Source organism: Chelonia mydas, chromosome 2, assembly GCF_015237465.2.
Source record: "Chelonia mydas isolate rCheMyd1 chromosome 2, rCheMyd1.pri.v2, whole genome shotgun sequence".
Taxonomy (NCBI): domain Eukaryota; kingdom Metazoa; phylum Chordata; order Testudines; family Cheloniidae; genus Chelonia; species Chelonia mydas.
This window is the reverse complement of record NC_057850.1, coordinates 172,713,618-172,735,057: the sequence shown is the minus strand read 5'-3', so window position 1 is coordinate 172,735,057 and position 21,440 is coordinate 172,713,618. Positions and strand designations below refer to the sequence as shown.

Below are 21,440 nucleotides of genomic sequence, written 5' to 3'. Positions count from 1 at the left end.
TGATAGTATAGTACTGCAACAGATAGGTTCTAAAATAGGTCTCCATTGAATTGAGAGATGTTCTAGGTAGCACATATTCTATTGGCCAACATATTCATAACACGGAAACAAAAAACCAATGCACACAACTTTGTGACACTTTTCTTGATATATTAAAGAACCTATACCCTCCTACGGCTGTTCATATTTACCTCACTCTCCTCCTCAGCAATCCCAGCTGTCTCCTTTTCACCTGTTGTGACAGTCTCCTGCTTAAAAAGGAAATATGGTCAGCACATTAGAGTTTTTAGCAACAGAAAAGTATGCATTAATAAAATGTAATGGAAGCAGGGCATGTACCAGATGCAACAAAATGAATAGCTGAAGTTTAATGGCATAATATATGGAAGCTAATTCAGATATTGTCTGGCAAAACAAGCCATTCTTATTATAACACAGCATCAGAGCAACAAGTCAGCATGGTCTAAGAACTAAGAAAATTAATCCTTTCCTCCCTTTTCATCATCAATCATCACCACCACCACCACACTAGGAATTTGGAGAGTTCCATTATTAACTTTTTATGGTTATTCTCACGGTAATGTTAGCTTTGAAAAGTTTTTGATAAGTACCTTCCCGGGAGCACTATTGAGCTTTTCCTATAGCTGGCTACAACTGTCCTGTCCCCGCCGTGTACCCCAACAACATTTAACATATTTTCCTCTTGGAATTTCTCAAAAATGAAAGACTTTTTTTGATGTGGACAGTGATTCATTTAAGTGAACTGTGCAGAAAGAGATGTTGTGCCACAGAATGTATTGTTTTTCCGAATTAACCAAGGACTGGTCTACTCTCCAGCTGGGTTGGCTTAACTACATTGCTTAGGGCTGTGAAAAATGTCATGCCCTCTAAAACATAATTAAGCCTCTCAGAAGAACCTCTTCCATTGCTGTAGTAATTGTCCACACCACAGCGGCGCATCTGTAGCCATGGTGCTGTATTGTTTCTAGTGTAGACATACCCACAACCTACTTTAAGGCCTGATTCAATGGGCCTCAAACACATGCCTGAAGTTAAAAGTTAAGAATGTGATCAAGTGCTTTGCTGAATAGGGGCCTCAGATCTTTGCATAAGGTACTCAGATGTGTTAGGTTTTAATTGAATTAAAGAACTACTATGATGTAACTGGCTCCCCATACCTGGTATTTTCTTCAGTGTAGATGGGACTTAACGCTAAGGCCCTCTAGACAGGAGGAGTAAAACTGTACTAACTGCAAGACCTGCTGGAAAACAGACAAGTACATTTCTTCCAGAACTTTTCTGGACAACCATTTCCTAGCTGTTTTCTGGTTCTACTGTAGCAAGCACAGTTTTAACACCAAGGTAGATGCAGCTGTGGACAGGGATTATTTAAAGACAGGCTATAAAATCTACCCTCTTAGCAAAATTTTAGCATGCTTTCTGAATGTGGGGGGTAACCCAGTCTGCAACAATAATGTGTATGAACACAAAGCATGTTACAGTTGTGTTTGGCTACAGCCATAGCTGAAAATAGTTTCCACATAATAACGTAGACAGAGTCTCAATTAGCAACCTTCACAAGCCTGTAACTGTCACTCCAGAATTGCACAAATTTCATTGGAAATGGTTGTATTTTTTTTCCCCTAACAAAAGGATGCTGAGTTATTTCTGAACTTCATATCAATCATGTTTTTAATCTAATCTTCTAGTATTGCCTGCAGTCACATCATAAGCCCTAAACATGTCCAGATGCCAGGGCAAGTCAATTGCTATCAGCAGCGTTACCATGGAAACCTCTCACAGCTTTATCCTGTTAAAATTAATGTTATATAACTTTATTATTAGTTCTCCTTTGAAGCTACCAAAGCTGGACTTCTTGAATTTTTTTACCTGTTTACACCACAAGCTTGAGTGAGAATTTAGATGCATGAATATATGAACAAAGATTGATCATAAAAATGGTAATTTCTTTTAAGACGTAAACACACACACACACCCCCACCAAATGCAATTTTCTGCTGAGTCGACTTATCAATATAAAAAAAGTGTGTCATATAAAAATGGTCTCTTTCAAACTGGCACTTTTGCTGACTAGTACCCTGGCTTTTTGTACGCTTACTGGGAAACTTCCACGGTTTAGGTACCTTCAGTTGTTTATGTCGTCCAATAACCTGGCTTTAGCCCTCTTCCCAAAGTGCTTTATCATATGTCCATAGATAAGGTCCAGTCCTTGGGATTTGCTTGGTTCACACTTCTATTGCATCTTGGACCTTACATATGAGAGAGATCTTTCTGAAGCCAAGATTCTCAGTTGGATATGTATCCACGGTTTTAGATTCTCTTGGTCTGTCCTCTTGAATAATCCATCTTGTGTTTTGCTCCAGCTCTGTCCTCATCTTTACATGTCAGCGTGCTATTTATCTGTCACAATCTCTCACATATATGTCCCAGAACCCTCAGTTTTAAAAGAGCCTCATGCTCCAATTTGGCACCTGCAATTAGGTGCAAGCACAAAATTTTAGCCACGGTTAATTGCAGGTGCAGTCCATAACACTTCCATACCTAACTACCTCATTGCACTCCCAAGTCAGCTAGTGAGGCATCTACATGCCATAAATTGTGTCCACAACTAGATGCAGCCACAATTTTGTAACCTCAGATGGAAGGCTGCTTTTTAAAATGAAGCCCAATGTATGCTGTACTCATTTTGTGCTTGCCAGGAACTTAGCAGGTGAGAGTCTCATGCATAGTTGAATAGAACTATGAAAAAATATAGAATTTAGTTTAGACTTTGATTAATTTAAGGGAGGGGGCACCATGCAAGCAGGCATTACCAGTGGTTCTCACAATAAAAGTTTTGGTGGCCTCAGAGTGCGGGCACCAACTCTGGCTGCTGGCCGCACTGACACTTTTTCCTAAAATACTTATTAACTTGAGGAAAAACAAATAAATATGCACGTATATACACATCCAGATCATAGTCATTTATGTAGGTTATTTTTACAGACTCAATAATAAAAATAATGCTGTGAAAAATACTTGTATGTTAATATCACTTTTCACAGTAAGTTCTGGCAAACTAAGACCTGGATGGAGGACGGCGGGGGGGAGAGGCTGAGGCAGCAGAGGCCGGGGCAATGGATGTGGGGCCCCGCCATCGTGTGGGTTGGAGGCATGGGTCGGCACCTGGGGCTGGGGGTCGGCATCCTGAGCTAGCACCCACTGGAGTCCATAGTCAGTGCCCACAGTTGTGTGGCCAGGGCTGGGGATCAGCACCCACTGCCACGCAGCTGGGGATCAGCACCTGGTGCTGGCACCTTCTGCTGTGCAACTGCTGATCAGCGCTTGTGTTCCATGCCCATTGCTGCACAGCCAGGGCTAGGAGTCAGTGTCCTGAGCCAGAACCTGCTGGAGCCTGGGGCTGGTGACTGCTGCCACATGACCAGAGCTGGGGATCTGCACCTGGGGCTGGGGGATCAGCACCCATGGCCAGCATCTGCCAGAACCCAGGGTCAACATCCAAGAGCAGTGCCTGGGGTCAGCGACCAGGGCTGGGGGTCTGCTGACACTGGGGTTTGGGGTCTGCGCCTGCTGCCACACAGCCAGGTCTAGGGGTCAGCATCCAGTGCCAGCACCTGCCAGAGCCCAAAGCCAGTGCCCGGGATCTGCACCCAGGGCCAGCAGCTGCTGGAGCTCAAGGTCAGCGCCTGGGGTCAGTGACTAGGGCTGGGGATCAGAGTGCATGGATGGGGGTCAGCGCTTGGGGCCAGCGGCCACCAGCGGGATTGGGGGTCGGTGCCACACAGCCAGAGCCGGGAATTGGAGTCTGAAGTCCCATGGCTGGAGCCCTAATCTGCAGCCAGGCTCCCTAAGTCCCTGCCGCCCAACCACCCCAGGGCGGAAGTCTGAGCCCCACTAAGTCCCCCATCCCCCTCACAGGTCGAGAACTCACCTTGCTCTTTCAGCATTGTGCCCCACCTGTCTCCAGAGACGTGCAGAGTGACGCATCCAGGGACAACAGGGAGGAAGGGGAAGAGCCCAATGCTTTGCCACCCACACCCCTCTCCCCCATCACCGCCCAGGAAGGTGGTGTGGACACAGGAAAGCCCCCTGGTGGCCGCATTAGACCCAAGGCACAGGAGATTTCTCTCAGAACCACTAAGTGTAACTAATAAAACAGGGATCTCTGAATAGCCCCCATAAACATCAGTGTGTTCCATACAACATACAAATGGCTAGGAAATGAACATAACACGGTTAATTAACTTTCACATTAAGACACCACATTGTTGCCTTCATTTCAAATCCAATCTCTTTATTTTCCCCCACGTCTTGAATATGAATTACTACTATATTTGGTGGCATATTCTGACATTTCAATTAATGCACATCTTCCCCACACGTGCAGCAGGCCATCTGCCCAAAACATACAGCCATACTCAGAGTTGTGGTCAGTGTTTGGCCGAAGATGTATTGGAGTTTGAATGAAAAATGGACACAGTGGAAGAAGCATTTTTTAAATCAGAAAAAGAAACAGCACAATGGCTAGCGTACTATGTGCTTTTTACATGGTATTCTACTGCTATCTTTGACTAGTGCATAGAAATAGGTGGCAGAACGGTCTCCAAAGAGCTGCATTAGTGATGAGACTGCCCTTCCTATATCAACATAAGCTGATGACGCCTCTACTTTCCCTGGTTCTACGGAACACTGTTAGAAGATAGCATAAGTGTACATGTTGCACCTTGGAATGCCAATCACTTCCTTCCCCACAAAAATGAGAAAAAAAAACACAACAGATCAATTGTTGCCAACAACTAATAAAAACCTGCAGTTGGTCTATGGCACTTGAGCCCTGAAGGAGAAAGGAAGGAGCATGAAGCAAGTTCCTGTACTGCACTGACATAATGAGACACTGGAATGAGGACACAGGGGAACACAAATGGAAGAATGGATTGTTTTTTTCTCCTTTCACTCCCCACATTAAGTATTTTGTTGAAGAAAAATGGAGGAGGAAAGACTATACCCATGTGTCTGACACAGCAGAAAATACCAGACTGATTTTTCAAGAACTATTCACATTTAAGGGCCATTTGTGTTAGCAGGAGTTAGGCCTGAATAACAAGTACTTCAGGATTTGGCCTTCGGAAAATATACTCTTATATTACTGAATGAGACCTATTGGTAGGGACCTGAAGCTTACTATAAGCTAACATATTACTTAAATCAGCTACTTACAGCTGGTTGAAAAAACAAATTTAGTCCCTTCCTCCCCACCCCATTTGCAAATCATTAAAGTACCAACCTGGATTTCTGCAAATTCATTTGTTGTTTCTAAGTATTTATTAAACAATTTGGGCAATCAATTTTCAGGCAAAGGATGGTTTTTGAACAGTTCCCTTTGTCTACTTGCTATTCTTTGTGTGTGTGCGCAATTTATTACTTAAGCCATGTCATACTGATTCTATTCCCTCACTTGGTGACTGAAACATTTTAAAACAGGAGACTGAGGATTAAAGAATCACAAGTAAACAACAACAACAACAAGGCCAGATTCTGACAGCTACTACTCACTATGCGTTCATGCTGCACAAGAAGCCCCTTTGACTTACATGAGAATATTCAGATAGCAAATTTCCCAAGATATGCATTCAATTATAGAGGGACTTATCCATAAATCACATCTATCTAAGGTACCTCTATCCCCATTTTACAGATGGGAACTGAGGTACAGAGAGACTTAAGGGCCAGATTTTTAAAGGTACTGAGGTACCTGACGCTACAAATATGAACCTAGTGGGATTTACAGAAGTGTCTAGGTGCCTATTGGCCATTGACATAATTGACTTCAGGTGCTTCTGTAAATCCCACTAGCTGCCTATATGCATCTTTAGACACTTAAATAAATACCATTGAGAATCTGTTCCAGAAGGTACGTCTACACTGCAGCAGCGAGGCTCCCAGCCTGGACTGAGAGAGACAGGCTAGTGGGGCTTGCACTCTCATTCTAAAAACAGCTGTGTAGACAGCACTTTAAAGTCGTGGCTTGGGCTGGAGCTTCAGTGCCTGACACAACTACTTCTAAATGATGTCTACACAGCTACTTTTACAGCGCTAGTGCAAGCACTACTAGCCCGAATCTTCTGACGCAGGTGGCTCGCTGATGTGAGCAGTGTCAATACCCTAAGCGACTTACCAAGGCCACACAGGAAGATTGTGCAGGAGCAGGGACTTTAAGCTCTGACGTGGTAGACTTGGGTTCATGTCCTGATAACTGGACTATCCCTTCCCTTCCTTCAAATTAAATGAGACCCACATTATGCTGGAAAATTTACCCTAGCCCCACAAGGTTGGCAATACATGTCCAAGGTACATTTTCTGGCATAGCATGGTCTGACAGGAAATATACTACAAGCAAATTATACCTATTGATGATGCCACAGTAATTGGAGTATAACGTAAAGCCAGAAGAGATACGTAGTGGGAGAAAATTTACAAACATTTTATAACACACATTTTTTAAAAATTCACACGGATAAACTGAATGCAGGACTCCTATTGAGGAATGTTTTCATCTATGGTAGCCTTATCAAATGTTGGCCTTTGACCTTTGGTCTATTTCTTCTTTAATCTTAATCTTCACTAAGTCTTCTTATATCACATATTAAAAGCTATTTTTCTAAAGTAACATTTGCTTCTCCCACTGGACCAGATTCCAACAGTAAACCTACCGCATGTGTTATTAAAATCAGCATGTTTCATTTCTTATTTCCCAGAGGACTCTTCTTTTCAAATGAGCAAGAACTTAGTTTCATTTACAAAATAAAACAAAGCAGAGAAAACCTTAACAAAATCATTTAACTGCTATTTAATATCTATCATCTATCTTCTGAATTGCTACTAAGTTGCCCTCATTTTCTGGCTGTGAAGAACACTTTCTGCATGTGAACTAATGCAGTGATACAATACATTTACTTGAGTCTGCAGAGAGACTGCGTGAAACAGCAGTTCTAAAAAAAGGGTGAACCTCCGCATTATGACTATTTCAATATAAACAAACCTCCAGCTATTCTCTAGTCAGTGGCCAAAATACGGGTTGGTAGCATGATTTTGAGTAGAGTGCCATGGCACATATGATAAGGCCTGTTCACCGCAGTACATATGCCATAAATAAATTCTATAGATAATACGTTTGTCTAGATGGAGACAAGTGCTGTTTTGATTTCATATAGTCAAACAGGAAAAAGCAGACGTCCACTTCACCTACCCCTAGTGAAACGGTGGATGAAGAAAGGCCTAATCCTAATAAATACCTAACTTCACAAAGTAGATAGCACCAGAAAATGAGACACAGAAACTTGTCCATGTCACCCATCAGGCCCTCTGATTCCCCAACCAATGCCCCTATCTCTGGATCAAACTGCTTCCTGAGGGTCATAAAAGATGAATGAAACACTCATTGACTTCAATGGCAGAAGGACAGGCCCATAAAGCAGTTCTTTTCCTGTCTAATTCTGGTCATGTGTCTGTAACAGTCCACAGGAAAATTCCAGACTCTGTTTTGGGCCTCACTGAACTGAATTTTTGGAGTAGCCATGAGGAATATCAAATAATTCTTTGGAGTATTTTACTAACTCTAAAAAGGAGTAATTAAGGTGCCTTCAAATGAGGGTGATGCCTCAGATATCTCCCAGAAAAATTCCTCTCTTCCCACACAATGTGAGTAAAAAGCAATGGTGATATAATCTGATTTAATAACCTTTAATGTGACTTGTGGGAAGTAAGGATTTGGCCCAGTGAATACCTGTTCAGATTCTAACAGTGACAGACCACTAGTTACTGACCTGCAGAAAGATAATAGGGCCTGTGGAAGCAGATACACTATTAGGCTGGCAATCAACAGAAATGGATGCATTTTTCTTTAGATCATGGATTCTCAGCACTGGGGTGAAACCCTCCTGGCCTTTCCATATTGCTAAATAGAAGGGATGCCCTGGCTAGATGGAAGGGGCGTCAATGGTGGCACCATTATGGAAAAAGGGAGATCCAATATGGAAAAGACTGAGAACCACTGGCTTAGAGTACCTCTTGAAATCTAACAGCTTGGCTGGGGAGGAGAGGGAAGCAGCTCAGGCAACCTTGTTGAGGTTTTCTTTGAGAGCTATCATCTTTTCCCACAACATTTGAGTCCCAGTTTTCTGAATGTTGACTTTGAGACCTTCAATTGGATACCCTCAATTGGCTTTGGAGCTCAATTCTCCAGCTGACTTCCAACCTTAGGAGACTTGTATAAACCTGTGTTTTGGTTTCTATTAGGAAGCAGTTCAATACTCAGGCAAACAACATTCAAGATGTACATCAGCCCAGTACTTCTCTCTCCACTTGATCATCTTGAAAAGAGAAAAGCATGAATAGTGTCATTTATAAATGGTATCAATTCATTTCCCTGGTTATGTTTGTCTGACAGTTACAATATCTGAATCCACAGTAGTTCAGTTGAACTTCACTCTGAAACATCAGCCATAAGAGGAAGGACATTTTAGGGTAAAAAGGCACACACAGCTTTCGGAAAGCCTGTTGTGACATGGGAGGCTAGAACGGAAACCAGCCCTAAAAGTAAAGAGGATAAAAATGGAGAGGATGGCTGCAATATGGTGGACACATACGCAATGATGAACAAAAAAAAAAAATCAGATGAAAGCTGGGGCATATGAGGTAGTGGTCACTCACCACAGCTTCCTCTGCTGGCTCGCTAGGCTCAGCAGGCAGAGCTTCCTGTTCAGGAGCCGCGGCCGCAACAGGAGCAGGAGCCGCGGCCGGAAGAGAGAGGGGTTCTTCAGCCTGGGGTTCCAAAGATGGAGCTTCTTCCGCCTCAATCTTATTTAGGTTTTTGTTTTTTTAAATGAAAAAAATCATTGAACATTTGAAATTGGGGAACAGGAAAGAGTGCACAACTACAGTTCTGTATTTATTATAATTCTCTTTCCCTGGTAGCTGTCATAACGGGCTTGATCCTGCCGACCCATGCCTCTGAGAGGATAGCAGAACTGGGCCTCGTAACAATAATTAACACCTAGCATTTTCATCTTCAAAGCACTTTATATATATTTAACTGATCCTCACAACATCCCTCTGAGGTAGGGAAATAGTATCATCCCAGTTTTAGAGATAGAAAATGAGGCACAGAGAAATTAGATGACCTGAACAAGGATATTCTGAAAGTCTGTAGCAGAGCCAGAACCTGAACTCAGAGCTCATAAACCCCAGTCCAGTCTCTAAACCACAAGGCTATTGTTACTATGAGATTTTAAAACAATCCCTTGTTCTTTTATATGCAGTTTTGTCTGTTCTGAAAATAAATGGTCCTTGTTCTGTCTATTTATGCTGGATGTAGTCATACCAGACAGCTGTTTATAGGGAGCAAATATCATGGACCGAAACAATTTGCACTCCTGCTCTTTTCCAGATCCACTGTCTACCCTTTTTCCCATTAACAGTTTATTTAAATCTGGCAGAATGAAAATAACCAGATTGTGATGAACAAGCTCCCCCTCTACCAGTTAATTCCAAACCACCTATGTGGAATCCATCTTCTGAGCCATGTTACCGCAATTCAGAGTCTGACGAATTTTAGCATACATTTGTTGTTAGCATAAGGATGCATCCAGGAACACCAGTCCTGGCACAACCTCAATTCTGCAGCAAAGTGCCCCCCCCTCAAAAAAAAGAGAAAGCTTTTCCACCGTTCGTAAGACAGTTTCCAAGCAATTAATGTAACAGTGGTTAGTTTGGGGGTAAAAATACTTAGGGCAGGATTTGTTCCATATTGAAGGGGAGCTACAGGTTGGGATCACTTACACAGAATAGCTAGCTCAACCAGACAAAATAACCTTAATGGATTAGTCCACCATGAACAAATTACTCTGTACATTGCAAAGCTCAGAAGTTATTGAGTTCAGTCAAGCATCTTCATTCACATTTAATAACACTTTGGGTGGAAAGTCTCTTGTGATATAAAAGGCAGCCTCTATAAAAGTCTCTTAGATTAAAACATTTTCTTTTTCAATATTTTTCAAGTAAAATCAAGAGGTCTTTACTTATGTTTCACTCATTCCTTAAATAGGCCAATTCCCACTGCAGTCAATGGAAGTTTGCCTAAGTAAGGATGTCAGGAGTTGGCACAGTATAAAGACACACTCATTATATTGTACCATGCTGTGCAGCATATTTCTATGTAGTGAATTAATATTAGCTGTACGGTATTTCACAAAGAAGACATCAGAAACTGGAATGAAAAACACTAGGCAGTTCTATCTAGGGGAGTCCACTAATAAGTTTCCTGAGGTTTAATACTATAAGTAATTGTAGCTACTTAGACAATTGTTATAATGCAGATTATATTGATTTTCTTCAAGTTGCTTGCACACAACAGGATTTATCAAGTAATCTGCAGTCTATGTGCCATGTTTGAACTTCAGCTAAATACTGCCCAGAGTACACTTATTGAATGACGGAAATACACTATTTGATTATGTTTCTGGATATATGCATATGCACATGCACTGTACAAAAGCCACACCAAATAATATTCTCAAACTTTTCCTGTTTGCCAGTTGACATATATAGTGTATGTCTATTTCCTACTATGCTGATACTTCTTCATATTTTTACATCACCTTTAGCTAAATCAAGACTGCAGTAGAGTATTGGTGAGAATAAATTGTCTACCAGAGCATGGTCACTTGCACAAACATTTCTAAACCCCCATATGATAATCAAAATGAATGTGTCTGATTAAATATATGAAAAACCACTAATCAAAAGTAATATTTCCAGCTGGATAAATTGTGACAAAGACAATGTATTATTGTAACAGAGAATAAAGTTGGTGACATTTTGGGCCAGCATCTACTTGGTTAACATTGCACAGTGGTGTTTATTAATACCCTTTCTTGATTGAAATGACTGCACCAGTTATAAAAACAAATATAAATTATGTGCAAACTGACCATTGCTGTTATATTATAAGACTAAAATTCTAGAAATTAAATTTGGAATATTTAAAAACATCCCTTTTTAAGATGCTGGGTGTGGGGCAATATTTCTGGTTGTTGTGGGGTTTATTTTGTTTTGGTTTGCTTTTGTAGAAAAATGTTTGAGTGGGGAAAAGTTCACAGCTACACAGAATCCTTAGCCCAATGTTGCAAGCAAAGGGTACATGATTTGAAAGATGGAAGCACATCAGTGCAATAGAGACATTTGCAAAAACGCAACACAACAATATTTTAAGGGATATTTTAAAAAAGGAATAAAAGCCACAACTTACCAAGTTATCTACCACATTCTGATTTGATTGCACTGTGAATAGAGAAGTATCCTAGGGATATACAAGAAGGAAGCATATACAAGAAAAAATATTTTAAGCAAGCTTGTAGAAGTCTACCAAAGGCTTGATTCTGTAAGGCTTAGTCAGGCAACCCTCTCATTGATTTCAGAGCTTTACCTAAGTAAGTGATGGAGAATCAGATTCCCAGACAGATCATTTTAATAAGTTTACTTCAAATGTAGACAGTTAAACATTGTTTTTTAGAAATACTTTATGGAAGAATGAAAATCTATTAAACATTATCCTGATGAAGGCATAGAAGTGTAAAACTGAGTTCACAGTCTCGCAATACACCTAACTTACAACAGCTCCATTAGAGAGACAAGGTGGGTGAGGTAATATCTTTTATTGGATCAACTTCTGTTGGTGAGAGAGGCAAGCTTTCGAGCTTACTCAGAGCTCTTCTTCAGGTCTGGGAAAGGCACTCCACATGTCACAGCTTAATACAAGGTGGAGCAGATTGTTTAGCATAAGTAGTTAGCACATACTGTAAAGGACCATTCAAGGTAGAGGGATAAGCGTCTGGGGGCAGGTCTACACTACAGCGGGGACTGACACTCTGAGACCCACCAAATTGACTGCAGATCGCTCTCCAGTCAACCCCTGTACTCTACCCCTGATGAGAAGAGTAAGGTAAGTAAACGGGAGAGTTTCTCCTGTCGAACCTTCCCCTCCCGGCCCGGTGTAGACCCCGCGGTAACTCGACCTAAGGTACGTCGACTCCAGCTAGCCCAGGGAGTTGCATAGCATAGGGCGACTTACCACGGTAGCGTAGACAGCCTATGATATGCTTTTAAGGACAGAAACACAGAATAAGCAGTCCAGGGGGTGGGGGGGGGGCAGAGGAGAACTAAGGTGGCTATAACTCACCACTGTACTTTCCTGATTCTGTGCTGTTCTGAGGCCTGGACTGGCTAAATTATGGCAGCCTGCCCCCATCTTTCAATGGGAGGCAGCACTGCTCAGAATCTCCACAATGTTGTGCTGTGGCTCTGCCTACCCCTAGACATGCTCTCAGCACATCCCCTATATAAAAACCAGGGTTCATGATGGGGTTCTTGGAGAATTTGAATCCATCTTCCTCAGTTCCTGCACTAAAGGAATTCTCCTTCAGCTGGACCTGGGGTTGTTAGGGTTCCTTTACGTGGCTCTGGCTCTTTTCCACATTGTAAAGTGGCTGGAGCAGGGATGAGAATCACAGAGCCCAATTCTGCCTTCCCGCGCACCCTAGCGACATGGTCTATTCGTATTTACCAGAAGACAGTTTGGTAAAATGATTGGTTGTTGTCAGCCCAATGATTATGTTACATTTTATGTCACATTACAGGATAGTTTCAAAATCAATGAAGACATCTTTAAAAAATTGAAAAGAAACTCATAAGAAAAAAGGAATTTAAACAATGAACCATACACTAGCACAGAACTTTCAGACAGTTAAAATCTGCTTATCCACATGAGATGGGGGATGTGAAAGAAAGTTAAATAGATTTTTTTTCACATAATTATGGAATTTTGGTACATGTATCAGATTTTAGTATTTCACATAACAGATTTAGATAACTAACGTTTTACTAAATCTACAAATGTTAACTAAGCACTATCTGGTCTTCTGACTTCCTCTGGGGGTTTATAATATAAAATAGACATTGGGCTGTTTTACAAGTTGAGTACATTGGGTGCAATAACTTTTACATTTGTTAAATGTTTATTATAAATACACAAATTCTCTTCTGCCTTTCTTTGGCAGATGATAGCACCAGCTAGACAGCTCAAGCTGTACAGCTGTTCCAAAAAAAGGTTAGTATATTTTGTGAAACATTTACAAAGAGTGGATTTTTTTTATTTCTTTCAAGAATTTTCATGCTTTTTTTGATGAAAGTTTTAGAATTAGATTTTTTTTAATTAAAGAAATTTTTTTGTTTTGGTGGGGAACCCTCCCACTCTCCCCCACCCCCTTCTTTGCACACTTTCTCCCATTTTCTCCAATGGAAAAAAGTTTAAAAGGGAGACAGTATGGATTTTTCTATCACTGTCTCACCAGCAAAGAACAAACAAAAAGCTTTACAAATTAAAAAAAATCAAACACTTACAAAAATGTTCAGTTTGAATTTTTACTGACATTGAAATGTGGTAAGAAATACCTCAAATTTGTTGAAACAGCATTCTTCAACAATTTTTTTTAAATCAAAAAACATTTTGACCAGCTCTGCGTGGCTGTTTTATAGGTAAAGTGCACTGGATTCAATAGCTTTTAAGTTTTCTAAATACTTCAGCAAGAGAAGAGTCTGGCCAACATTCATTTGAAAATCCTACCCTAAAATTTCAGTGTCAATTTAAAATCCACACGTAATGAGGCAGATTTTTAAGTACTGGCCTCCATTTTTGTATTTGTAATTATTTGCTCTATTCTGTTCTACCCTGCTTAAGTTCTTTTCTGCTCCTATCACAGAGTTATCTTAGCAGGTGAAGATGCATAGATGTCCCTATGATGTAAACTGTCCCACCAAATAATTGTGGATACAAAATTGCACCCATAATTTGCAGGTGCAAAGGTGGAAGACCACTTTTAAAAATCTGGTCCTTTATATGCAGTCAGGTCATTCACAAAATACTAAGGACAAATTCTGGTCCTACTGAATTCGATGAGAGCTTTGATTTAAGTGGTACAAAGATTTGGTTCTGTAAGACATTAAGGGTGAGATTTTCTTACCCACTCCAGACCCATTGTATGGGTAAAAGGGCTGGAGCAGCATTGAAAGCCGCAATTCTAGCTGTGGGAGTTGGAAGCTAATGTGCCTTCTGAGGGCCACACCACAAGACTTAGTGTAAGGGGTGATGAGTGTGGGAAAGGCATCAGGAGAGGGGCCACAGCACTGCAGAGATTCCAAGCAGCATGCTGTGGCCCATAGGGTAGCCCACGGATGCTGCTGTATCTCAGATAGGACCCAGGGCTGACTAAGATATGCTAGGGGCCCTGGAGCAGCCCAAGATTGTGAGGGTGCAAAGGTCACTTAAAGCAACTTTTCCCCATCATACCCCCTTTTGCTTCACCTCTCAGAGGCCCAGCACTGAGTAAACACTAGTAAATTTCTGTGGTTAACAAATCTAGAACTAACTTCCTTACTGAAAATCAGATTTTAAAAAAATGAACACAAAGGTGTACACAAGTATAAAAGTTGGTGGAAGAATATGAAACCCACACTTAATATTTTGCAGTCTGAGTAAACTCACTTCCAAAAAATTCAACTAGAAATCTAACACACAGTAGCTTACTGGTGGAAACCTTGGCCCATAGAAGTGGTGGGAGTTTTGTCATTAATTTCTGTGGTGCCAGGATTTCACCTGAAATATTGGTGCCATATCAATGACATTTAGGGTGACCAGATAGAAAGTGTGAAAAATCAGGACAGGGATGGGGGTGATAGGCGCCTGTATAAGACAAAGCCCTGAATATCGGGACTGTCCCTATAAAATCAGGACATCTGGTCGCCCTAATGACATTGGGTATGTCTACACTGAAGTCATGGGATGCAATTGCAGCTTGTACAGACGTACCAGTGCTAACTTTACTCAAGTTGGACAAGCCCACCCAAAACCCTGGTTAATTACTAATGGGGCCAGCCTATGCTGAAACCCATCCTGGAGCAGTTTCACTGCTCCAGTATCCGAGCTGGCTAGATTAAATCTAACTTGGGTATAGCAACATGAATATGCCCATTATGTACAATGTTGGAAATGGAAGGGGTAACTCGTGGTCTGGTATTGTCCTCTGCTCTTTATGCTTCTGGCAGTTTGAGACTCGCAAAGCATAAGGCCAGTCCTTGTCCACTCTTGACAGCCCAGAAAATCTCTCAAACATGTTTATTTCTTACCTGTGTGAATCCATTAAATGTGCTGCTGGATGCCTAATAAAAGTGGAAAGCAGAACAAATATTATTAGTTTATTAACTCAGAGAATAAGTCAATATATTCTTAGTTGAAAATTTTTTTAAAAATGCAAAAAATACACCAAAAATATAAAATTAAAAAAAAAAGACGAAGGTCAAGACAGTGAGAGAAGCTACTTGGTAACTTTTTAAATAGGCTAAAAAAGGCAAAATGATTGATTTTAGGATTTTGAAAAGACTGTAGGTGTATTTTTTTTAGAAAATATAAAATACAAAAATGGGCCTTGATGGTTTAGTGCTGTACCACATTTTGGATAGTTGCATGAGAAATTTTCAACAAGATTAGCAAGGGGTTTAGAGAAGGCAGGGGGAACAAGTAAATGGATTGTTTATAAAAACACAGGGTTATGTACAACCTAAGGAACTCTTTCTAGACTATGCTACACACTGGGGTAGGTACCTCTTCTTTATCAGCCTCAATTTCCTGGTACAATAATCCATATCTCCGGTTAGCAATTTCATCTTCAGATAAATCTGAGTTGTTGGTCTCATTGTCTTTGGGACTAGTTGAACTCTCGGTGCTAGCGTTTCTGGAATTTCCCACTTGAAACAGAACCAAGGGTCTAGCTATCTCCTTGCTTGGTCCAGAGTTGCTAATGCTTGCCTGCTCCCCGGATGAGCCTTGTTTTAAAGATACCTCCTGATTTTTATTGCTTGTGGTTACACCCATATCTTGCCAGGTATTATCTATACTTCCCAAGTCTTGGGTTGACCATTTATCACTAAAGCTTGGCCATGTGTTTTCCATATTACTTTCCTCTGAGTCTTGTTGCTTAGGGGAAAAGGGCCAGTTATCAAATCCATTTGTTTGGCCATCTGACAGACTAGAAAACCCCCAGGGATCATTATTAACTGTGGGATCCCAGTTTGCCAGCCAGGGATCTGTTTCCAAGGCTCCTTCAGGGACACTAATGTTACTACTATGGTCTTCGATCACTGCAGGTGCTGCCCTAGCTACCAGTTTATCTCCCACATTATCTAAACAAGAAGCACTGCACTTTGCACTAGCTTGGTCAGCTGTCTCAGGCTGCAGTGCCAATTCTTTTTCAAAGGGTATAAAGTCAGCTTGACCTTCATCAGCAGCACTACCATTTTGGAGGGTTATGAAGCTATTGTCTTCAGTTTCTTTAACAGACTCTTCCGCACTGAATAATTCAGCATCACATAGAACTTTCCCAACATCTGCAGTGTCCTTTTCAGAGTGGTCTGTAACATCTAGGACAACATGTCCCAAAACATTTATGCGCTCCATGGCTGTACTCCCGCCAGCAACACTGCCAGCATGGTCTACGTCATCCAAAAACTCTGTTTCATGGTCACGATTCCAGTTATCTAAGACATTCTCAGGTTCAACATCAGCACATTCTACATGTTTACATATGTTCTCTACTATGTTAGCCCCATCTTCCAACCCTGCACTCAAACTTCCAGGAACCATTCCATCTATCTCTTGAATGACATTTACCCCTTTAAATTTTATTTGCCCATGATTTTCCAGGCCAGTTTCCTCAAGGTAATTGTCAACAGTTGTGTCAGTTTGCCCACTATTATATTCTGACTCCCATACAGTTTCTATCTCAGTATTTTCTACAATTTCATGGTCTTGTTTTGCTAAGCCCTTAAGAGGTTCTACCTCACTGTGTTCTTTATTTTCATAATCTGTCTCTTCAAACTCCTTTGTATGTTTTATCTCCTTGAAGTTAACAGCTCTGGTCTCTACCTTTTCACATGGCTCCACACCTGCCCACATAGACTCTTCTTCCTCCTGCTTCTTCTCCTCTGCCTTTTCCACATCACATGGGGATTCATCCAATAAGCTATCAGTTCCAATTATAGGCATCTCACAACTGGATTCATTTGCTAAAGGCTGATCAGGCTCCAAATCTTTGCATGGGATATTTCTAGCATCTGAACGTGCCTTCAGTGAAGTCCTCTGATTTTCATCTATAGAAGAGGACCCTGGTGCATGATCCTCCTGTTCACCTACAGCAGGCCAAACACTAACAGACAACGTGCCAGTGGATTCTCTTGAGGTTTGCTCTGCCTCAGGGAAAGGCAAAGAACCACCTGCAGTGATCTCCTGGCTGACACTGGCTGTGCTAAGTTCTAGGCCCCAGTTGAGTGAACCTAGATCAGTTTGGGATCTGTTAATATCTTCTGTTGACCCATTGTTTGGGTTTTCCTCCATGACCAGGTTACACAGGGAAAGACTTTTTGAAGAATCAGGCTTTAGGCAAGCAGAAAAGCAAAGAAAAGAACAAGATGAAAAAGATAACGGCGGACTTGATGAGAAAACACAAAATTCATATTATACTATAGTAATTTTAGTTTAAAGATAAAGAATGCAAAATAACTAAATCAAACAGCTTAAGGAAAAGTTATGTGGTTTGTAATATTTGGAGACAATTGCTACAATCTAAAGAATGGTATTGATAGATGAAAGAGAGAACACTAATTAAAAGATTAAAACAGATAGAGTTTTAGTAGGTTTGCTTACCGGCTGCACCAGTTCACTGCTTGTCTGTATGGAAGAAAACCATATAAATAAACAAATGTAAAACTAAACCCTGTGGTTCATCTAAACTAGTGGCTTGTTTTTTGTTTTGTTTTTTTTAATCAGTGCCATATAGATTACCAGTGGTTATGGAGCTGCTCAGTGGCTGATCATATGGTGCTGACTCTCTTCCATGTTTCCAGCTGCTAACTCATTAATAGCTAAATTAATATTAAATAGTTCCTTAACATTGTTGTTCCATGTAAGGAATTTCTGTGCTTGTCAAAAGGATCTTATACAATCACCAACAGAAAGGGAGATTGCTCTGCGTGATCATGAATAGGATGGGAAGTGATCCAAAAGACAATAGTTCTGGTCTATACAGTGTAATTGTAGCCTTGTTGGTCCTAGGATCCTAGAGAGACAAGGTAATACTAGAGAGACTGACAATAGGTCTGATGTCATTAACTCTAGGGCCCTTTACACAACTCTGGCAGTGGCCTTACTATAAAATAGGTCTGATTCTCTGTTATCATCCACCTTGCATAGACATTTGCATCAGTGCCAAATGGGTATAAAATGCTGCCAAATTAAAATGCCAGCTATTTACAAACACTTTGCACTGGTACAAATGACTACACAAAATGCAGGGCAAAGGTGAATCTGGCTCAGTTTGTCTGTTAAGAGGAAGTTCACAATGTAATAAAGCTTGTGAAACCTCTGATCCAACCTATTTAACAGTGAAGCCCTTGTCAAGCTTGTTACTTGTTTTAACAGGAGTGGAGAGAACTAGAGTTAGCTATAAAAAAAGAAAAATATTGACAAGCTACAAAGGAAAAATGTGAGACAAGCAGACTTATATAAAACATCTACTATTCATTCAGTGTTATAACGTCAAGAGGTTCTCATGGCATTTACACTGGCTTTGAAATTAAAAGTAAAAAACTGAATTCTAACTAGTGTGTGTAGATGAAACCTTAATTTTTCTTCTGGACTTGTTTAATTCTCCCTAAGAAGCAGAGGTGAACATTATAAAAGCATCACACTTGCTATCTATTCATGCAACACGGCTGTAAAATTTTGCTACTTAAGGCCTTGAGTCAACCGAAAAGATCCACAGATTTGTGTGCTGTTTAAGTCTGCACAAGGTCACAGATTAGAGTTCTTTGCTTCCTCAGGAGGTCTAGCCAGCCATCACTTTGATGTAAAGTAGGAAGAAAGCTCACGAAAACTAGCCCTCTTCTTCCTGAACACCATTATACCTGATTCAGCAGCAGGAGATGGGAGAAAGAGCAACTGCATCTTCTACAGCAGTGGCTGCTTTTCTAAATGATATGGTATGTCCACTGTTACTTTTAAATTTACTGTATTTAAAGATCAATTCTCTCTCCACCCCTGAATTTTGAAAAATAAAAAATTAGGTGTCTATTGAAAGGAAGTTCAAAGGAAATACAACCTCAGAAAAGAGGTGACCAGTAGCATCCATTACCACCCTCCAACAGCTATTAAATACATGAAAATAAAAGCAGAAAATAGCGGTCATCAGCTTGACTGAGTGAACCCATCTTGGAACAATTCCTCAATATAAATACATCTTTGTTAGCACTGCCCCTTCTGTTCAGAAGCTGAGTCTCTCCTTCCCTTCATATAGGATTGCCTTGCATCTCTGTGACCAGATCTCCTATTTCTGGCCCCAGAGCTCTGAAACCCGATTTGGTTTCCTTGCTGGCCTGAAATGCACCCTTGAAGGCTTTGCATGTTGTGCCTGAAGCAGTGGACATGAGGCAAAACTTTCTGGGGTCTATTACTGCTGCTGCTGCTGGAGGGCAAACAAATGGGTTCAGGAGTGCTGAGGATATTCATGGAAAACTAGCACAGCAGAGATGTAGGAAAAAGATAAGGCCAGATGCTCAGCTCATATAAATAAGTGCAGCTCCCAGGAAACCAACTATGCTAATTGACACTGGCTGAGGTTCTAGACCATTTACTTTTGTCTCTCTGTGCTTTACATGGGATGGATGAGGAATTGTACATATGAATCCCCTGCATATGAGACATCTGTTCAGCAGGTAATGCAGGATTTAGAGAGAAGGTTCACTTTAAATCATTTAAATCCAGGAGTTGTTTCCCTCTTGAGATGAAATTAACTCCACCTCCAGTGTGATGTGACCATAAATGGGCAGCTGGGTACATATCTAGGCTCTTACCAAAACAGGCCGTCTAGGTCAGGACCTCATTCAAACTTATTGACTTCAATGAGCTTTAGATCAGATCCCTACTGTAAAGCTTTCTGACCTGGATTATGGCTTTGCATCAGATTGTTTTACATGTAGGTATTTAGATAGGTAAATCTTATTCTGGCTATCAATTAAGAACAGCCAAACCTTCCTTATACATGTCAGAAACCCTCTATGTGCATCGTCAAGGGGACTCCCAAATAACATTCCCTAATGGCTTTATACGGTACTCAGGATGGGATGAGCAACACCTCTTGGGAGTGGAGCAGTGGCTGCACCAATGGCATAAACGTACATTGTTAAAATAGGATTTTGGCTGATGAATTCAGCTATAGGGCTATGGTAGAACTCTGGCTGAAGATCCTATTTCCTTTTAAATTAAACCTCCAGAAAGATTTGTTGTATATGAGCTAGATGATAAAGGTCATAAAATCTTGTTAATATACTGCAATTTGTTGTTTGCACTAATAAGCAAAATAAATCACTTTAAATTACATCGGTAAAAATGACTTTATCGGACCTTGAATCACCAGCATGGCAATTTTAAAGCCAAAAAATGTCACAAGTAGCAGAATCCTATTAACCTGGATGACAGTAGCTGTTTGTTTTTTGTTGTCCAAATAATAAAGGCATTTTTTTCCGTTCGTTCCTAATGGTGTTAGGTGGGCTTCACATACTTTAAAATATTCTGGCATTTTCTGTAAATGCTTCATTTTGCCTTATGTGAAATCCTCTGGAGTGCTACAGAATCAGAGGCACAGAAAACATCTCAATACGCAACGATAAATATCAATCTTACCGTCCATAAATCCCAGGGCAATGTCTGGAAAAAGGGCAAAAAAAGACATTGTTGAAAATATTGTTTGTACACTGTATGTTAGAACTTATCTATATAGTGCTGTAACTATACCCGGTACTTAAGCACAGCCTTAGTATATTTTGGGGGCTGGGGGAGGGCAAATGGAGGGTTGTGATAGTTCCTACTACAACAAAACTGCACTTGTCCAGTGAGATCACACCACTATGCATATGACTGGCATGTATGGAGAACTTCAGGTAGGAAGGATAGGTCCACCAATGGCTATTAGCCAGGGATGCAACACCATGCTCTGAGTGTCCCTGGCCTCTGTTTGCCAGAAACTGGGAGTGGACGATAGGGGATGGATCACTTGATGACTGCCCGTTCTGTTCATTCCCTCTGAAGCAGCTGGCACTGGCCACTGTCAGAAGACAGGATACAGGGCTATATGGATCTTTGGTCTGACCCAGTATGGCTGATGGATGTGTCTCTTAACACTAGTGTAACCAGATGTTCCAATTTTATAGGGACAGTCCCAATTTTTGGGTCTCTCTCTTATATAGGCTCCTATTACCCC

At 40.9% G+C, this 21,440-nt stretch overlaps 1 protein-coding gene across 6 annotated transcripts in view; it reads right to left on the bottom strand.

Moving 5' to 3' along the window:
• The window catches only part of AMPH (amphiphysin), a 168,389-nt gene that overhangs the window by 13,265 nt on the left and 133,684 nt on the right, over window positions 1-21,440 (bottom strand). For 3 of the 6 annotated variants that reach the window (XM_037890026.2, XM_043540567.1, XM_043540568.1), the window contains 6 exons: window positions 20,864-20,887; window positions 17,831-17,854; window positions 15,259-15,291; window positions 11,327-11,377; window positions 8,731-8,877; window positions 192-251 (listed from right to left, as the gene is read on the bottom strand). In XM_037890026.2, the coding sequence (XP_037745954.1) occupies window positions 192-251; window positions 8,731-8,877; window positions 11,327-11,377; window positions 15,259-15,291; window positions 17,831-17,854; window positions 20,864-20,887 (339 nt within the window). The remainder of the gene's footprint in view (window positions 1-191; window positions 252-8,730; window positions 8,878-11,326; window positions 11,378-15,258; window positions 15,292-17,830; window positions 17,855-20,863; window positions 20,888-21,440) is intronic. The other 3 variants (XM_037890027.2, XM_037890028.2, XM_043540566.1) reach the window with 3 other exon arrangements.